This window comes from Rissa tridactyla, chromosome 12, assembly GCF_028500815.1.
Source record: "Rissa tridactyla isolate bRisTri1 chromosome 12, bRisTri1.patW.cur.20221130, whole genome shotgun sequence".
NCBI classification, from domain to species: Eukaryota; Metazoa; Chordata; class Aves; order Charadriiformes; family Laridae; genus Rissa; species Rissa tridactyla.
The window spans coordinates 10,535,664-10,557,060 of record NC_071477.1 but is presented as its reverse complement, the minus strand read 5'-3'; the positions used below and the strand labels follow the sequence as shown (position 1 = coordinate 10,557,060).

The 21,397-nt window shown below is 35.5% G+C and overlaps 1 protein-coding gene across 8 annotated transcripts in view; it reads right to left on the bottom strand.

Moving 5' to 3' along the window:
• ZMYND8 (zinc finger MYND-type containing 8) overlaps positions 1 to 21,397 on the bottom strand; it is a 55,784-nt gene that overhangs the window by 16,021 nt on the left and 18,366 nt on the right. For 7 of the 8 annotated variants that reach the window (XR_008468961.1, XR_008468962.1, XM_054218097.1 and 4 more), the window contains 10 exons: positions 16,585 to 16,733; positions 11,809 to 12,027; positions 10,847 to 10,960; positions 9,039 to 9,131; positions 7,773 to 7,860; positions 7,074 to 7,129; positions 5,891 to 5,968; positions 4,900 to 5,015; positions 3,313 to 3,794; positions 904 to 1,044 (listed from right to left, as the gene is read on the bottom strand). Coding sequence is in view for 6 of the 8 variants with exons in the window: in XM_054218097.1 (XP_054074072.1) it covers positions 904 to 1,044; positions 3,313 to 3,794; positions 4,900 to 5,015; positions 5,891 to 5,968; positions 7,074 to 7,129; positions 7,773 to 7,860; positions 9,039 to 9,131; positions 10,847 to 10,960; positions 11,809 to 12,027; positions 16,585 to 16,733 (1,536 nt within the window). In the remaining 2 variants the exon portion in view is untranslated. The remainder of the gene's footprint in view (positions 1 to 903; positions 1,045 to 3,312; positions 3,795 to 4,899; positions 5,016 to 5,890; positions 5,969 to 7,073; positions 7,130 to 7,772; positions 7,861 to 9,038; positions 9,132 to 10,846; positions 10,961 to 11,808; positions 12,028 to 16,584; positions 16,734 to 21,397) is intronic. The other variant, XM_054218100.1, reaches the window with a different exon arrangement.

Here is a 21,397-nt window from a genome sequence, read left to right as displayed (position 1 = left end):
TTTTTACAAACACATTGTCACCTCAGATAAGACAACAAACAGCTGCAGTGCAGCAGAAGGAATTAATTCTAAGGTTATGTCCACACAGATAGATTAACACACTGAAAAATAGACTTTGAGCTTGGATCCAGAATCGGAATATCTGTAACTCACTGAAAACATGAATTCAACATTTGAGCTCAAGCCTTCCGGAACTATTCGGATAACACCTAAGGGGCAAAATCCTGTTTCTCCATGTAATATTGTGTGAAGCTAAGAAGTAGCCAGAACTGAATCAGAATAGTCACAGGAACAAAGCATGACTGAGGAAACTGATTTACATCTGTTTGGCTTTCAGAACTATTTTACCAACTTGGTACTTACCTACTTCATCTTTCAAAATTCCAGAATCCCAAAATTTACTTCTAGGGAGTTTCAAGACATCTGCTAATTCCTTTCATCCATCTATCTCCCTAGAGAGGGATGGTCAGTGAGGAGGTGATGTGAAGTCAGCAAGAGAGAAGCCCTAGTAAATCCTAAATCCTAAACACCACAAGAAAACCTTGCCAGCAATTCACTTGAGAGACTGAGGGGTGAAAAGCAGCAACGTTCATGTAATTACAACCTTTAGAAACTTACCTACTGTTTAAAAACATTGGTTTGTACAATTCAGCTAAAAAAAAAAAAAAAATCATCCTTTAACTACTTCCTTTCATCAACAAGAAGAAACAATAACAGGAATTTTAATTTATAAAAAAAAACACCAGCCTATTTGATGAAACAATAATTACGCATGTGCCTCATTTAAAGCCCTTAGCTCATTCAAAGCCACATACAAGCAAGTTTGTTCATATTATGTTGCACTGACACCACTGTAATTTATTCAGCTGTAAGAGTATTAGATTTTCAAAGGTCAAGACTAACCAAGATTAAGATTCAGAATGCTTCCTGGAGTGGAAGTTCTTTCTTGCTTAGCAGAAATTGGCGTTGACGCTTGAGGAGAGAAAGGTTTGGGGCTGCCTGACAAACTCCCTGCTTGACCTGTTCTTGTTGCTGCTGGAGAAGCTGAAAAAGTACAAAATTAATAAAGACAGATTTAAAAATAATCACTATAAAGCCATATTCACTGTGACAAAACAGCTTTTAAACCTACACAAGCAGGGAAAGGATTTTTGTTTAATCTTTTCAACAGTGTCTTATACCTCCATTCTAAGTTACAACTATCCCTTTAATTTTAGTTTAATAAAGAAAGAAATTGTAAGGAAAATATTTTATTGCAGCTATACAGTTGGGCCAAATGTGTGCTTACCCTCAAAAACCACTGTGTTTGCAGTGACACAAAGATTCTAGCTTTCAATATTTGGTTATTTTAGATGTTAACAAATTCTGACACTCTAAATTGCCATCTATTTTAATTCATGTAGGTAAGTAAACATACAAAACCCACTTATGCCATTTTCTAGCTACATTAACAGAGAATTAAAAGTACAAACCGTAGTAAGTTTAACCAGTACAGCTGGAGATCAGCAACCAAACGTCTCCAATAAGGTAACAGAATATTATAATGTAATTCATTCAGATTTTAAGCAAAATCCTATGTTCTGAGCTTTAAAATCTCCATGAAATAATGTTTCAAAACCACACTTCTGGAAAGAACCAAATAGCCTAGGAACGGAAGCATCTGCAGGCCATTACCTAAATAAAAAGAACTAATTTCTGTCAGCAAGAGACTAATTTCTGTTTGTTACATCTCTACTTAATGCTCTGAAAATGTCATCATAAACTCACTACCGGACACTTTTTCTTCCCCAGTACATCCAGGATTGTCTATCTATTTTCAGATTCCTAAACAGTAGCGATTTCTGCTGTTTCAGTAACTGGTTCCAAGTTATTTTCTACACACCACTCAAAATACACAACAGAGACATCCAAATAAAAATGTTCCTGTCTAAAGATACGCAGTCATACTACTTGAAATATTTTTAACAGCAAACAAGTGATTTCATTTACATTTGATTGAAACATGCAGATTCCAGTAACAGGACAGCTAAGTTTATACATATAGTAAATATTACAAAAGTTAGTATTTGTAACAATATGTAAGTAGAAATCCCAGGGGGGGAACTGAATATTCTGGTTTAACTGCTGTTAAATCAAATATAGCATTTCTATGCACTAGGATAGATGATAGTAAGGCCTGAGGAAAAGTTAGAAAAATTCCCCAGAATTGCTATGATAATCAAGAATCCACAGTAATACAATAACATCTGTCACCTTCTTTTACCTTTATCTGACAAAACAGCTTTAATCTGATTTTCCATTATTACCTCCACTACTATAAAGGAATAATAATGTGGTATAATAAAAGCTCTGTACTTTGGACACAAAATAGTAGCTGTTAGCTACACCTTATATATATAAAAGCTGTACATACATATATACCTGATAATTTATGTAAAATTTAATTATTCCTTTTGACATGTTACCCTACTGAAAAATCCAATTATTTTCATATATTTAAATTCATACAGTTACTTTGTCATCACTTTAAGATGGACAGGATCGTATCACAAGACACTTTTGTACCCAAAGGTAGCTTCACAGCCTAGCCTTTATTGGCTAGAAAGGATAAGATCATAATCAATAAATAAATAACAGCATTTTACCTAAAAACTGCAACAGAACATATTGATGTAGTTTTCTACACAAAGACATCCTTTCACCAAAATCAGAGTTTTAAACCACTCACATTAGTTAACATACTGCATCATTTTTTTCAGATAGTGATGAACTTTCTTTATGAATGAAAAAAACCTAATACAAAGTAGTTTGCTTGAGTGTGATAAAAATTAGCTAGCATTTGGTCTTTGACTACATATAATTCTGAGAAGTCCAAATTTTGTATCCTACACTCCTTTTTCTCTTTATCCATTCTGTTTATGGAACTGTAGTTTTATCATATTTTAGCTACTCAGGAACACTTATAAATTACTCTCACAGCCTATCAAATTTTAAATACAATACCTCCTAATCATGATAATTCTAACTCTTTTTGTATTTACTTCCACTCTCCATTCATTTTAATAATTACAACTATACCTGCTATATAAACTGAAGGGGTTTGGTCACTTTTCAAGGTTATTTATTCCTTCTCAGTAGGATAGAAAGGACTGTAATTTCTTATCTGTGATGCTGCAAGTTAAACCCATCTTTTTTTCTAAAATCTCTTCATAAAATGAGTCATAATACAGTCTGTCTTTAAAAAGTACATGGAATAAAAATAAGGCATTAACGAAATGCAAAGTCCTGTACCCCCCTCTTTTTTTTTTTTACCTGTATTTTTCTCAATAAAGTCCATGGATTCCTCACTGGCACTAAAATGGCTGGAAGTTGCTTTTTTCTCCGCGTCCTGTTCAACATCAGATCCAGTGTGAACTGATGAGTTTGTACTCATTGGTGACCGTGGCATATCTGTCAATGAAATCCTACGACCAGTGCTACTGCTCAGCATAGACTTGCTCATTAGAATCTTGGGCGATGCTGTCATATCAAAGTTCAGTTTGATTTTCTCTTGTTTGTCTGTCTTTGCAGTTCCAGCAGTTGGGTTTGCAGGGTCTAATAACATTTGGTATTGATTGTTGGGAGTATATGGTGTCCGGAAAGGTGCGTAATTAAATACTCCAAATTTTCTACGAATGTTATCAACATAAACCTCCATTTCTTGCATTGCACTATTGAAGATGCTTTTAGTCTTTTTCACAGAAAAAGGAATTTCTTTAGACATGAGGTAGCAATTATTTATTGGAACCCAGGCCCTACATATAAAACAGAAAAATAAAAGATAATGTAACTACATTTCACACTGTGGATTGGCACTGGCAACTCTTGTGCACATACTAGTTTATTTTAGCCTAATCATAAAGATATGCATACCTCAGATCATTTCAAAGGACCATCGCTACCTTCTTCTTTTAATAGTTCAGTGCTTAGTTTTGGTAAGTAAATTGCATGTCTTAGATTATCACTAGTTTATTTTACTCTACCCATTAACACCTAAAACATGAATAAACACTGGTCAAATAGGACAAAATATTCCTAATAAGAACAGTCTGTGTAACTAAGACAACCATTACTAAACAGTCTTTCCATCCGTCATAGTTAGTAGAAAAACACAAAAAGCAGGTTAGGAGAAAAAGACTTCACAAACACATTCTTAAAACCTTAATATTCTATTTTACAAGCCATGTCAGGGTGACCAAACTCCTCAATGCCAGGAAAAGTTCCATCAACTAGTATTGGACTGATTTTACTTATCATGAAACGAGGCAGACTCTAAAACCGTGCCTTCCAAGACACTAAAATACCAGGAGCTTTCACTTAATCCTTTCATGGCCCTATACTTTTTTTTTTACAGTACATGTTTTTATAACTGTATAGTTTTATATTTTCAATTCATGATAAATCAACTTCCATTCACCATGGCTTTCTCCACTTAGGCAAAGCAGAGGGTTCACAAGTACAGAAAACTTAACTCCTTTCAGAGCAAAACTGGCGTCTTCAACACATTGTATTTTCTATATTTTTTTAAATCTACAGTTGTGTGTTTATTCCCATAGTGTTTAAACAACATAAACAACTTTATTGGCCTCTTCCACCCTTAAGAACTACAGGTCTCTGCAGCACAAAACCAGACACAGGAATTAACTTGCATATTGACTGAGATTATTAATGTATTAATCTTACAAACATATGACTTATATTCTACGGACGTCATGTAAGAAACTAGAACTGTATATGCTACAATATTATACAGTTTATTATTGTCAAGGTTCAAAAGACAAGATCCAAAAACTCAGAGCATAAAATTACAACACAAATTCCCTAAGTACAGCCGAAGACATTCTTTGGTTAAATTCCCACCTGTCATGTTGGCCAAAGAAACGGGCATCAACTTGCCCATCTTTATCCCTCAGTGCTTTAGCAGGCCAGAATGGAAAGCCCTTGAGTTTAGCCCAGACCAAAGGGTGGGGATTGCTCTAGAGGAAGAGGCAAAATACACAGTAAGAAGACACAAGTGGTATTACCTTCACATCTGATAAACAACATTATTTTTTTTAATTGCATGTATTACTTAGATTCGATGAAGACCCAATATGCACAAGGCACTGGACAATACAAGATTCCATTTAACTATATACTTGATCTATATATAATAAATCCTGAGAGAACAAAATAATTTAAAAAAAAAACAAAACACATAAAACTAAGTATCTCGAACGCATCATAATTGTGCTTTTTTATTAATTTCTGTTTTATTAGTCCCCTCCAAATAGGTAGCATAACAAAAGTTAGAATAGGACCAATCTTTCAAATTCTTTAATTTTCACTTAAGTCTGAGAGAGGACTTGATGGATTATACACTTCTACTTAAGAATCTTAAGAAGTCTTCCCAAGTTTGGTGCAGCATTAAACACAAACAGAAAACAACCTATTAATAGTTCATGAGAGAAAAATCAAGTCTAAATTCTCAGATCCACACCTGCAGAAACAGACATTCACATTTCAGAAATTTTACTCTGAGTGCAAGTACTGCACGCAAGCACAGATGACTCAGGAGCAGATCTTATACTTGAGGTCAGAAAAATTGCCATCTGCTTGCTGACACTCTTTACAATTATTTCTGATGGAACCAATCCTTTTGTGAAAGCATGCAGCCTTACAGCTAAATATCTTGAGATAGCCTGACTCCACAAAGAGCACAATGAGCAAGCACAAGCTACTTGGTAAACTACAGCAGCCTTCCTTGACTCAGTAACCACCATATTTAAAACAATGCAGGGATAACAAGCAACAGTCAAATCAGAAAGGCTAGTTTAATGTATTAGCTAGACTACCATAATCCTTAACTTACACAAGGCTCACAAAACCAATTATCTCGTTTTTGGCAAGCAGCTAAATAACATTCCGGACATACTTCAATTTCATTCATCTGAAAAGAAAAACAGTTATTGGAGAGCTTACACACAGTCCAAAGTGTGATCAGTACTATTATGTTAGTCTGCCTAGTTTGCCAGCATCATTTCCCCACGAATTTGTGGTCATAAATCAACATTTACTTGCTCTGAAATCAACACCGTTTTGATAGACACCCATCTTTTTCTACCCCTGTAACGCATGCATTCCATTTAATAAACCAGACACATTTTTACATCCTTCATCAAACTGTATGCTACTGTCATTTACCCCAATCAAAAAAAAATATATCCTTTCTTTCATGTTGTATTTATTCTAGTGATAAAGAATTATTTATCATAATTTCTCCTAGTGGCAAAAATATAACCTCAACTGGACATTTAATTTCATAATTTATGCAGAACCAACAATGAAATATTTTATTCCTTATGCTCATATTATATAAACTAGTTAAAGTATCAGGCTCGGTTACACATGTAATTTGTTCTGTTAAGAATTGATAAATTCTCAGAATTTATGTGAATCATTGATATTGCTGTGTCAACTTGTGGATGGAGAAAGCAATTCCATAAATACTAAGGGTCAGATCATCAGATAATTTGTATCAATGAAATAGTGTTCAAATACATTAAATTTAGAATAGCAAGTTTTTGTGATACTAAACATTATGGATTGTCACTGAAAAACAAATCAGTGCAAACGATCAGTTAAGAATGCATGCAGACATTTTTGCATTTATTCAGAGGTATACCATATTGTTACAGCAAAAGAATACCAAAAATGCATATATGAATCAGAAGATATGGGTCTATTTTTCCAACTCCAAATACTCATTTAGAAGATAGGTGTCTCTATGCAGAATCCCTATGTCCACTTTCTTCTCTTCCCACCCTGCGTCTTAATTATAGATAATGAATATCCTAATGGAAGACATATTAGCAATACCCTTACCAAAAATCATTCTGTAGGCCATGGATATGCATATCTAAATATAAGAAAGCCTACAAAAATTATAGTTATGCAATACACACCCTAAAAAACACATATTATTTCACTCATGAATACATGGAATGTAACACTTTAAAAATACAGAACAATTAAGTTAATCAGGGCACAAATACCTCATGCTCACAGATTTTGATGATGACTTTTGCTGTTTGTGTCAATTTGTGATTTCCTGAGGAAACAATAAAATGCTTTAACCAATAAAATTGTTATGCTAGAATTATGATAAAATCAACAGTTTTTGCATTTAAAAGTTAACATTAAAGACAAAAGAGAACATCTAAAGAGGCGACGTAAAACACATATGTTAAAACTACCTGCTTGCAAAAGCAGAAGGTAGGCACTTTTCTTCTCAACACAACATGGTAGCAATCTCTACATGTCCCCTTTTGAAGCCTACTGCAGCCTGCTCACCACTGATACACTCTTTCAGTGAGGGACATGCTGTACCATCTCCTCAATTAGGTCTCCTATAAAGCGTTGCACAATGCAAACTGCTAGAGTAACATGAGGGTTTGAACCAGGTGATGGGGGCTGGAACCCTATGATCTTTAAGGTCCCTTCTAACCCAAGCTATTCTATGATTCTAACTTATGTGTATTATTTTTTTTTAAAGTGGAATGAGCACAGGTTGTATTTGGTCCTACAGTTTTATGTATGACAGTTGTTAAAAAAAAACAACTGTGTTTAGGCACTATGGTCATCAACAGGAAGATAGTTTCAGCGTTTGCCAACTAGAAGTCTACAAATTGCTCTATGACTTTAACTATTTCAAAGTTTCATATTTTAGGACATAAGTACACATTAATGCTCACCCCCATTGTAAATAATGCAGTTGTGCAAAATCCATTTGGCATCAGCCAAAAATGCTTCAGTGCAACCGTACATTTTCTTTTTAACATTCTGTAAAGAAAAAAAATGAAGAATGTATCAGGAAACAGAAATAAGTAAAAAGTCACAGCTTCTTCTTGAACATTGTTTTCTATCAGTCATACAATCAATAAAATTGACTGTATTTACTGTAAGAATTATGATCCTAAATACTTAAGAATCTGTCAAATTCAGGGTGTCTTCTGACTCACTTCTGCCCTGAAAATGTATGAACTGTCTAAATTAACTTTAAATAATGAATTATTTAGATCAGCATCTTCAACATTTCCAAAAAAAGTGTTCATTTCCTGAAACAGTGTTCCATTCCACATCTCTTCAGAAAACTGAGTCCTTGATTTCTTCTACTGACATAATTGCTCCACAGTATTTTTATTTTTAAATTTATACAAGACCCAGAAAAAAAGTATTGGTCATAGTACATAAGACAGTACATTTGATATTCCAGTCTACCCACTGGGTAAAGTAATTCAATTAAATAAAATCAGTCACGTGGATGCTACATCTTTATACCACAAAGACATCAACCTGCCCTGTAAGGACGGGGAGAATGAAAACTTGCTGTCTCTCCACCAGGCCCTAGCAGAACAAAGCTCTGCAATGCTTCAGTCTTCGTTAAGCAGCAGAGAACTGAGAACTTCTTCATGATTTGAAACTTTTAAATTATTATCGAACTGAGAATGAAAGTCCCATTATCCATCTCTTGACTGTTTCTTTGTTCTTCCACACCTCAGGTACAGTGGAGGTTACGGTATTTGTTGAATGATCAGTAACAGAGTCTGGAATGACCCCTGGATATACACTAAAATGGTCCCACATTAATGGACCAGTGATCCCTTAAGAGCTTAAAGTATGATGATCAAATGCAAACTCTGGTTAATGAAGTCTCCCCACAGGATCATTCCTGGAATTAGATGAATTTATATAGGAGGAAGTCAACAGTGTAAGCTTGTCTCTTTCATACTGTTTTTCCTGAGCATTTGTTACTGGCTCAGACAAAACACTGGACTTGTTCCATTGACATATGATTGTTTTAATGCTATAACTGAAGTCATATTTATAACAAAAAAAAATAAAAAAGCAGCATGTCAATTATTTCAAGCAACATCTCTCCCCTTTCCATCAAACACTACAGAAATCTTAATGACAGCAATCAAACTCAAGGAACCTTCCTCCCTTGGCCTCATACAAACCTTCTCTAATGTACAAAGGTCCATTGGATGAAAGATGTATTCTGCATAATCTGGGTGTTGATCCAGTGAAACTGGCTTTTGAAATGGCTCTGTCTGTTAGGAAAAAAAAATAAATATATCACACTGCTTATTAACACTTAACAGTTTTAGCAATGACACAATACTCATTCCTTTTCTAATACTACTTCCGGCTGTGATGTCAGAGAAAATTCTTTAAAGGTACTTATAAAATTTTGTGAAGTAATAAATAATGGCAGAACAAAAGGAAGTAAAAGGTCTCATTTATCTGATTTTTCATAAGCTGGAAGTAGTGATTTGCAAAAGTTAGGAGTTTTGTAAAATGTACTGTTATTATTTACAGTAGGTTTTTTTTTGTGGGGAATGTTGGGTGAGGCTCAATGGACAGCTTTTAGCAGAATAAAGACAATAAATTATTTCCGATTCACTAGACTCGTCTTTTTCAGACTCTCATTAGAATCATAACTTTCAAAACAATGGTGGCTTGGTACTTCCAAACACATTCAAAATCAGTAGGACTCTACATTTTATGTGCTAATGTGGAGGGACTGCAATTCTTCAAATACAATCAAAACAACAGGTTATTAGTAAAATGCGTAAAGGGCAAAATATCTCAATAGCATTCATTAAACATTAACTTTTTAAGCACATTTTCAAAACTCTTTTTGAATTCAATATAAGCGAACACTGACACTTTGCTTCTGAAAAGCAGCACTTAAAGCTTCTAATGGCTCCTTCTAAGACGATAGTATTTACCACTCCAGAGTAAAACAATTCCAAGAGCCAAAATCTGCCAGGATTTAAGAGTAACCTTCCCAGAAATTGCCACTATTGTTCTGCTAAAATACTTAGAAAGATACAGAGTTGCAGAGAGTCTATGATTCTGCACATCTATTTTTTCCCCAACATATTTTACTATAACAGTGCAGGCAGAGACACTTCCCCTGCTCTAACTTCTGTATAGAAACAAGAAGGCAACAGAAGTTAAGACAACGCTTGGTAATTCATCACATCATATTTTGATTAACTGTTTTCTTCACACGTGTGAAAACTAGGTAATGCTTGCATGGTGAAGAATAACTGACCAGAATTGTTAAAATTTAGAAGCAAGAATGAGTAACTGGAATAGCTGAAACTTTGAGGCATGGTGATTTTGAAAAGTGAGTCCCAGACAGACATATGGAGATAGGTGCAAGTTGGAAGAAAACCAATTTTACCTCCATGATAAAAATTCATAGAACAGCACCTCATACTGCATGAGCATTAATGGCATAGGTTTTCACCACGCTGAGGAAAATTTCTTCAGTGTTTTAGAAGTATATGATACAACTAACTTTTGTGGCAAGAACAATTTCTACTAACAGATGGAAGCCAGGTTTTCAACAGGTATAATCAATAACGTAACAGTGTCTGTGCCTGGGGTTCCTGCCCACAGAACTGTATTGGCAAGAGATCATGTCTCCTCATTCCCCTTTTATCTCAGAAACAGCATTGGCCACTTTCGGTGAGTGAGAAATCACCACATCCCACTGGAAAGCCGCATTATATTTTCACTACACCTACTGAAACTACGTCCAGAAGTTACATCAAGGAACTACATTTTAAATGCACTCCAAAACAGTATATACAGACTAAAATGATCTGTCTGTACTAGACAGGTGGCAGACAGCATAGAAGCTGTCACATAGAATCTGATAAAACAAACTACATTCATAATCCACAAAAGGAAGCAAAACTCAGGATTATGACAAATATATGATCCAAGCATCAAAAAAAAGAATTTTCCTTACCCCTGGCTGTTTCATTTTCTGTAGTGCAAACTTCAGTAAATATGATAGCTGTTCAATGGTGAGCATTGTCATAGCTTTACTCTGTGTTTCTATGCATTCTGCGACTGTGATTTTCTAAAAGTTAAGATTAAAAAAAATATTTCATTAGCAAACATTTCTAGGTAAATTCTTCTACGCTGAAATACTCTAGCATTGAAATGGAAAATAATAACTCTTACAAGAAACAAAACATTTCTGATGACCCATTTACTTGGGTTTTGTTCTGGTTATGTTAAAAAAAAGAAATTAAAAAAAGGGAAAAGATCAGAAATTATCCATCATCTTCAAAATCACACAAACTGAATGTGTGAATACATAGAATTCCCAAATACAATGCAGGTTCACAGCAATGTGAATGAGTGAAAAGGTCACCTGGGCTCTAATACAGTAAGTGATCAAAGCAAAACATGCAATAAACCACTTTGCTTTCATTAAAGATACTTCAATGCTAAATATTCTCTTCTCAGGAATCATTGGAGAGGAATGATTAAATTCTTCCTCAGCCCTGCAGAAAAAAATAGTCATAAAATACCCACTTGTTTAGGTAGACCATACAGTGCAATTTTTTTCTGCACTGCTGCAGAGCTGATCAGCCCACTAGAAGAAGCACAAGTTAAACTAGTCAAACCTGCAGAATGTTTTCATAATTAGAAATGCCTGATGAAGAGATCACTCTTTGAAATGGTGCCTTCTCTAGAGATGGAAACACAAAGGAAATTTAAGACTCGTGGTAAGAAGGCAAACACAATCCAGGTACACACAGAAAAAGTGGTGAAGCACCAACAAATGCCTCCTCTTCTATACAAACTTTTCTGGCACCTTTACCAAGACGAAATATAGGAATAAACCATAAACATTTCAGAATGCAAAAAAAGCTGCTTACATCTCACAAACAAGAAATCCACTCCTTATATCAAACTAACCTCACATTCTGGGCAAAACCAATCCCCCTCTGGTTCCGCTGTCAGTTTCAGACACTTAGCATGATAAACCCGAGGACAGAGTTCACAGCAGAGGACTTGGCCTTCCCGATGACAAACCCAGCAATAGAAATCATTCCGTCCATCCTGTGGTACAACATCAACAGGGTCTGTGGTGAGTGGCTGCTTCATATAGTAAAACGGACCATGTCTTAGTTCTGACTGAAATGTAGGCAAGAAAAACAGGTTTGGTTTCAAAACAAATTTGCATTTTTTCAAATAATAATATTCATAATATATAAGCAAACAGCAGTTTACAGAGTTTGATTAACATTTATGCAAGCACAGTAGCACAGTATCTTACTCATTGCACTAAATCACAAAGAGTTTTACTTCTTATTCAGGTGTCAAATGCCAGTTTACACTCAAGACTGAAAATAAGTGCAAGACATGGAATACAACAAAAGTCAGTAAACACTTTTATCTTCAAGAAAGAAGTATTGCTATAGAAGCTATGGGGTTCTCCAAACTCAGGATTCCATGGGGCTGTGCAAGCTAAATACTGAGATATTTAGTGGTGCCTAAACCTGGGACAACTGAAGAAGTTAGTCCTGAGACAGGAAGTTGAACACCATGCAAATCTGTTCTAAGCTGCAGCAGTTCACAACTTCGTACAATGAAGCAAGGCAGTGCCGATTTTGACTAATAAGGCAAACTGTAGAGTAGGATGACAAAAGAGCAAATTCACATCCTGAACAGCCACTTCTGCTACGGGAGCAGGAACACAGGGAGAGATTTAATCCACCATTTAAATGGATATCAAGAATTTAAGACTCAGTCTCCACTGGTTTGCCTGCACTAGAGCACAGTTAACAGTTAACTTTGTAAACTGCGTGAACTAGTCTTCCACTTGAGTCCCAGACAGCTCAAAGATGACATAGCTCATGCCAAAACACAAGAAGCGAAGAGCCTGGGATGGCTAAAATGGGTTCCCAGATACGTAAGGTTTGTTAGATCAGCTTTGAAAAACTGTTAACATTTACTGGAAAACTACATTCTATTTATTAATCACAAGGGAACTTAAGTTTTCTGTTTGGTGTTAATTATAGAGGTGGTTTGCTGAGGAGGGCATGGAGGGAAACAATCGAGTTTCAGGTAGTTTATTTACTGTGATTTTTTTGTTTGATGCAAAACCATTTCCTTATGAAATTACTTCTAACCATCCAAATGGCTGCTTGTAGTTTACAGAACCATTTTGTTTGGTTCTTGGGTAATTTTGCATGCATCCCATACCATTTACACAACTGCAAGTTTTTAGACCCTTGTGCTGTCACATGCCCACATGACCCATCGAACAGTGCAACTATATGCATGTTCCACACCTTTGCAGCATCCTGTACAAAATTAGTCACACGGGGCATAAATTAATGTCACCAGAAATGACCAGCATGCCTGCTTGAACCGTGATATTTCTAGATTTCTAAAGTTACAAAGGACAAGGCCTAATTATTTGTATTAATAGAGGACCTTCAATTAGATGGTCCTCTAATTAGATAATACAGAAGTGACAACCCAGCTGAAGATATTATATCTCAAAATATACACCAGAGAAGATATAATCTGCGATTATCTAGCATTTTATAATATTTTAGGCAAAGAAAGGATGTTACCCACAAACATTCCCTCCCAAAGCATTCTGCTACCTAAAATTTCACTTGAATTTCTATCGGTTCTGGTTCTTTTCGTTCTCTGTTCTACAGATGCTACAGCTACTAAAAAGATACTTTGTTCCCACCACGGAAATGAGCAAAGTGTTATTTTCTGTACGCTCTGTATATGATTAAATAATCATATAACATGACAAGACTTTCAGAAGGAAGGTTCTATGAGACCCTGTGGAATAAGAGGGACAGCATAAGGCTTTAACTACATTTCAAATGTATTACTACTACGATCATTCAAACAGATACAAAGGCATATGGAAACCCAGAATGAAGAATGGAAAGTTGCCATTTACAGTACAGGAATGTGTTTTGTTTGCAGCTGTATGCACCACAGCTGACAGACCAAAAGTCTCAATAGCGTATACATGGAGATGCAGCTATGGGGCATTTCCTCAACTGCAGATAAAGGAAATTACCAGAACGTAATACATATTCTGACTTTGAAGTGGGTATAAGCAGTATATCCACAGTAACTTCCTAACAATCAAAGATACTGCTTTAAGACGAATATAAAACCTGTGAAACTATCCCATAGAAATCAGCTCATAACATCCAAACTGAAGAGAAGTCCATTTTTGCTAGAGCATGAGAGGAATTAATTTTCTGTTCAAGCATGCTTATATCTTTTAGACATCCAGCACCTTGTTTTGCCTAAGTCAAGTTTAAGAACAAAAAAAAAAAAAGGTTCCAAGACTCAAAAAAGACACAAATAACATAACTGAAGTACTGGAAATGAATGATTCAATTGCATCAAAGGACCTTTTCACTTGTTCTAATCAGAGTAAAATGTTTTAAGAGTTTAAATTTTAACAGTTATGAAAGAAAACCTTTGTTTTCTCAACCGTTTCACAGCTCAAATAACTGGTAGCTTGTTTTAAAGTCTTTATTAAAGTTATTAAGACCATAGAATGACATAGAAAACTGAAGAAAAAACAACAGTACTGTTGTGTTGTTTTGGGGAGAAAAAGATTCCTATTTATATTTAGTTTCAATTAGTAGTAAACAAGCTGACAACTTCCATTACATTGTAACTGATTAATGAGTGTCAGAAGTTCCTGATTTTTAACCTGTCTTAGCTACATTCTACAATTCCATAATTCTTTGCCCTTATTTCAACACTTCAAATACCTGTTGGCACCATTCTGAAGGTCTGTTACTGCATCCACAATATGTAATACAAAGCTTCATGCAACTATAATTTTAGTAATGGTATCTTGAAATACTCAAATATCACAAAACACTTCGTAATGTAGAATATTAAGTTGGAGGTTTCCAGTGGTGTTGTCATACCTCAAAATGGATTTATCAGCTAATCAGAACCACAGCTATCAGCTACATTCTACTTGAAACTTAACCTGAGAGCAAAACAAGTAACTGTATGCTTAGCTGACATCTGTTCAGCAGCAAAACAATCTTTAAGAACTTCTGCTACCATGTAGAGCAGAGTTTTACACCTACTCTAGAAACAATCATCTTCAGGCATGCCCATTTCATATTTGACATGCAAGACAACACTAAATTAGAAACAACTTGTAATAGCTAAACAAAACTAAACAGATGATATTTTCTTGCTAACTTGTAATAAATACAGCAAAATAAGCAAGTCTGATTGCTTTTCTTCATTAGATATACAACTTTATTCTATCCTGTAATATTTCAGGTCTGAGATACCTGGAAAACAGAAAAGGATTTACCGAGGGGAATGTACCAAGATCAACAACTGTGATTGTGTTTTCACATATATTTTTAAATGCATGAATAAAATGTGGAAACTAATACCCTAAGATTCAATCCCACTGTTTGGAAAATTATCTCTACACTGCACAGTTAGAAGCTCAGACTTCAGTGAGGCAACATCTCCCCAGTAAAAGTCCAGGATGTAGAGGAATTTATACAGCCTGCACTGAAACTCAGTAACAGCCAAACTGGCCACATTAAACTAGTGCAAGTATGCCTACACATGATATTACTAGACCTCCCAATTATCCTTAAATAAAATATGCTTGACACTGTAAGACTGCCCTCTGGCAAGGCCTGATTTATTGACAGTCCTTGTTCCAGGACAACTGCAGTGATTAGAAATTTCATTTTCTTTCTTAACCTGTGCAATTGTACCAGTATAATATTTAATGTGGATGCTGTTACACCAGGAAAAAAGTGCTTTAAACCCTCAGAACTTAATCCTGTGTTTATATAACCCTGGCAAAAAACATTGACACACAAAAGCACTTTGAGAAATACACAGGCGTGTCATTATTAAATTAGATGAGAGATACTTTCAGTAAGGCTAAAGACTGGTTTCATGTAGTCTCCTCCAAGATGATGCAGGTGCTTTGCAGCATTTGCTATTCAATACACTTCATATAATTCTTGCATCATACAATGAATCAGAAACTGTCAGAGTCTTATGGAGTCAAGTTCTTCTAAGAACTACAACAAATGCTATAAATTCAGTACTCAGAAGACACTGAAAATAAAGTTTCAAGCATGAATACTGAAAAGTACTATCAGTGTTACCCTTTGATCTAACTAGTTTGGTAGGAGCGTACACTGCCCAGCAATTTAAAGGAAGGGGAAGGAATCTGCAGAGGACCAAGGAAGGAGCTGGACTTCTGTTAATAATTGTCAGTAGGACTGAAAGCAGATGAGGGACTTTGCTTGACTTTATGAGATCTTAATCTAGGATATCACGCCACTGAACATTTATTTCCTTTTTATGGTTTTAATTAATAACAGCTATTATTGCTGTATTGTTATTATATTCCTTCATAATCCTTTTGTTCAAAATTGCACTTATTGGTTATATATCTTATTAGCTTTATGAAATCAAAAAACAGGACACAGGTGGTCTTTCTCAAACATGTACAACAGAAATAAAAGAACATTCAAACCCAACTTATAATGCCACCTCCTACACCCACTGCAATCAAAAATTGCATCCTCTTCTCAGAGTACAGAAATGGAGCTTTCTAAAGAGGAGAGAGCTCCTGATCAGCTGGCTTTACATCCTTCATTGTTTCATATTCTAGCATAACAATACCATGACTTCTCTTACCTGCTCTTTATTATTACTGTTCAATAGACCAGGTTTCTTTTTCTTTTTTATAGGACTTGTTGATGCATCTTGTGGTGAGTGGCCATTAGAGGAATGTGGAGGGCTGGGAAATTTCCTTTTTTGTGCTGTGCGTTCGGCAGAGCCAGGATCTATAACAGGTACAAACAATATGATTGAAGATTGCGTATTGATGAAAAACATACGAACAAGGTTATGGTTTGTCATTCACACTCCTTCACTGAACAGAATAAAAATTCTCAATTGTCTTTCACCCAGTCTCTGAAGAAACTGGAAGCACAGCCTTGCGAAGCAATGCCACTGTTAAGTGAATTCTCAATATAGTAATTTGTATTGACATTAAATATTTTTTTCTTTTCCAACAGCATTCTAGCCATTCATCTTATGTCAAATTTTAGCATCTTTTAAAATATAACAATTATTTCTGTAGTTTAGCAGAGTGCTATGCTAATTTATGTCAATACACTTTAAAAGCAGACAAACAACATTAACAGTTCCTGACAGCTTTGCTCATGTAATTTAGGAACATAAGCAACAGAAGTTAAAACATGTCAGAAGGTAAGAAGAAAGTCAGTCCTCACCATTTTTTTTTCATATTTAAATAAACTTATTGAAATATGTCAATAGAAAAACAATTAAATTGTCCTATAGTCTGAAAATAAGCATGCTACCTCAAATACTTAGTCATTTGTAGTACATGCTAAATTGGACTGTAAAAAGATAAAATTAAGACAAGACTCCCAGTCAAGTAGTAACTTTTGACAGCAAAGTTACAGAAATGCTGGTTTTGGTATTAATGCCACTTTAAAGTTTTTTCTGTCAAATTGCAGTTTTTGGCAGCTATTTGACAGAAGCCAAAGGCAATCAAACTGCTGGTTGCAATGATCCTATATCCTTTCCCTCCTGGATCTGTATTCCTGCCTTCCAGGCCTCGCTGGGTGATGGACTGAGCTGTCTTGGGTTGCCAAGTCACCAAAACTTCACTGAAACACTTCACCTGAAGTCTCCAATGAACATCAGAGGTACCAGAACAACAACCAGTAACTGGATCAACTTATCAGAGTATGTCTATTATCAATAGAACTAAATTAACTATAAAACAGTCCACCAAAAAATACTGAAAGTTCCCCAAATAGAAAAATACTGAAAACCACAGCATTAGACCATTTCACATAGGGAGCCGATAAACACCTTTCTCCCACAAATGCCTCCCAATCTGACTTTTAACTATCTATTGAATGAGACAATTTTGTTGAGCTACAACATTCCTCTCAGGAAATGATTTTAATACATTTAAGGGGTCTCACACACAATATTGCCATTGACACATGGTGCTATATGTTGATTTCTGATTGACCAAAAGCTTGGTAACGTGTCAAGATAATGATTAAGAATAAAGAGAACTATAAATAAACATAAAACAATATATGAAAAGATAGATGAAGAAGATATAACTGAAGGAGGGAAGAGAAATGTAGGAGCATTTGCCCATCCCGAGTTTTATTCATCTACAATAGCTACACCAGGCTAACAACACAGGAAATGTCAACAATCCAAGGAAAAGTGTCTGCCACTAGATTTACATAGGCACAGCTATTTCAGCAGTGCTGCCTAGCAGAAATGTAGTGTTGGCTCTCAGAGCAATTTTTCTATTGAAATAAGTTATAAAATTTTGGTAAAACGTAGGTAAACTGGTTTAAATAAACAAACAAAAACCTTTAAATGTTTTTAATTTCTTTGATACTAAGAAATGTGGTGGTTTTTTTCCTTTCTACCCCACCCCTTTTACAGTTGTAGGCAGCATTTAGGACCAGTTATATTCTGACATGCCAAGGCTGAACTAAAAAAAATACAATGTGGCTGAGACCATTCTTGTTATTTGTTTCAATTTAAGTGAATCTGCCTCCCACTCCATTTAGGCCAAAATTTAGATTAATTTGACAATAGAAAGAATTGCCAGGTAAGGTATGTCACCTAAACGTGTGAAATATATAATGTCTGCCTCCTCCCCTCATTAAGTAATTATGATAATAAAAATCCTAATACAGGTACAACTATGCTCACAGATGACTAGGGTGGGTTTTTTTCAGTTTAGCTAATTACGCACAGAAGGTGGCAGAAGAACTCCTTTGGCTGGCATATGCTTCATAGATCCCAAGAGAGCTGAGCCAATACAGCTATCCTGGATGAAACATTGCGGCATCAGTGTCAGCTAAAACAAAACCCACAACTTAACCAAAGCGATCAAACCTAAAACCAAAACAAGCTCTGAATTCTATTTTTTTTCACTAAAGCAGAACAGAGCTTATTCAGCATGGGAACTGTTTGCATTCAGAGTGATCAGCAAAACCAGCATCATACCATATCTCTTCTCATCTTTCCATTACCACGTGGCTCAGAACAGCATGTACAATATAAGTCAGTGTTCTTTATTAGGATTTGTAATTTTCAACAGAGACTTTCCATACATTCCTAAAGGCATTCATAAGAAAATTACTCCTACTATGAAGTGCTGACCATGCCTTAATCCTTGTTTTCCCAATGCAGAGAGATCTGCAGAATTGTCTCCCTCTACAGCAAACATCATCCTCAAAGTACTTGCAAGGATCTCCGAGCCTGAGTTTCTCTCCAGCAAATAAAGCCCTCACCATAACTCACTGAAGAGACTTAGGCTTTTATTTCCAGACTCTACAAATGCAGGCACAGCTTAAACCAGGAGAGCAACAGGAGGGTATAGTTTTCTGCCCTTTGGCTGCCATTTCTTACTCCCAGGCACAAAACTGCCACCAGTGGAGCACACCAGTTTCCTTTCAGCTCTTCAGCCCCAAATTGTGGAGATTACAAAGAAGCTGCCTGTGACACTGCACATAGTGCCTCAGCTCCAAATGTGAAAGAAGAAAATCAGGTGTAAAGTTTCTCATCATCGGCCTGCCCCCATAATGTGATGCTGCTCACTTTTAAATGTTATTTCTTCCTAAACTAGCTCATTCAGGGTCAGGAAAAGGGTTAAACTCTTATTGGCTAAACCAGAACTGAATTACAATTCATCACAGACAAATCCAAACCACACTTCAACAGAAAAGGTACCAACTCAATACTGACTAAACCAATCAATTACACCAAATGATCAATCACACAGACATATATGCTTGGTTAAGTGATTTCAAAAACTACTTAAAACTACTGTAATTTTCTTCTGTGGTTCAAGCCTGGGCATGCTAGGGATTTTCAAATAAACTAGTGGTGACTCATAGACAACACACAAAAACTGACCCAAAATATATCTCTCTTTTTTTTTTTCTCAACTGGCAAGTTATTGAAATGCATGGAGATTTTCTTCAGGAAATGTAAGACACAACTGGAAAAATTAAGCAATGGACAGGCATTTTCTTTCAGATTTAATTGTGCTAGTGGAATATGCTAATAACTACCACTATATGTTATGAATTTACCAATCTGTGAGGGACCTAATAATACGAAAAATCTTTTAATTCAGTTCAAGTAAAATAAGAATGGTAGCACCTACTTAAACTGTTTGGGTTACCATTTCCAATTCTAATTAAGATAAAAAATGCTCAAGTTGCATTTTGTGTGAATTTCTTTCAACAGCAGTGCCTCAGTTAGCACACACTGCTGCTTCTTCCTCCTCGGCTCTTCCAGCTGTGTTAGCAGAGTTTGTGTAGCTGTGCTGTGAACCAGATCAAGAAATTAATCCCCATTAAAATAACCCATTAGGAGGAAAGTTAATTCACTTTCCCAATGTAGTTTAATTTAATATTTATTACCTGAACAAAGTCAAACAAATCCAAGAGGAAAGAACTAAAAAGACTAAATTTAAACTACGCAATAACTTTGTGACTAGGAACCAGTTACTTACAAGGTGATTCAAGTTTCTGCTCCAAAAAGGAACAGCGAGAATTTGTGTGATTTCTTCTTTGTCAAGCAAATGTTTTTAAAAAGGTGTTTAATGAGCAAGAATGGTCTCACTTTGAGAGTATCTCACCATGCCACTTTGTCACCAGTTAGCACATACCCCTGCAATCTCCCTGCTTTTTCCACAAAACTCCTGTCATATACTGAGCGAGTCAATCTGAACCAAACTTTCCAGATAGGCATCCATTTGTGCATCCACCTTTTCTAACTGAAAAGGCTGAGATCACTTGCAGTTACTCAGCACTCAGAACGTTAATAAGAAATGAGATGTTCTGTGTACTAAATGAAAGACGTTACAATAAAATAATAAATGAAGATTTAATTGATAAACCAGTTGTACTAACAAACTAATATGCCAAGCAACCTTACTCCACTTATTTCTTGATTTTTGAGTGTGTGACTTTGCTTTCTTAGCATTATTTCAAAATCGTGTTTCCAGCACTAGTGAAAAAATAGACGCCTGAAAAAACTTTTTTAATTCTCATTAAAAGTTACCTGGTTTTACATCACCAGGTTATTGTTAATTGTAATGTTGCCACGGTCGACACAAGCACCTATGAGTGCTCTCAAAAACTATCCATTGGGGAGCAACAAGCCAACCTGAGCTTCACCTAAAGTTTAAAATCTTTGTTTCAGTATGCCACCATGTAACTAAAGGATTAGTAACTAGCTCCCAGGAGACAGACTAAAGCATACTTAAACCCTAAAGCAACTTAATTTCACACTTTATGACTATTTTAGAAATCCAATTTTATGTGATAGTAATGCAATTTTTAAGCAGATAAACTATGATACTAACTTAATACAGTTTAGCTTAGAAAAAACTGTAACAAACAAACAGAAGTATGTTAATTACTCTATA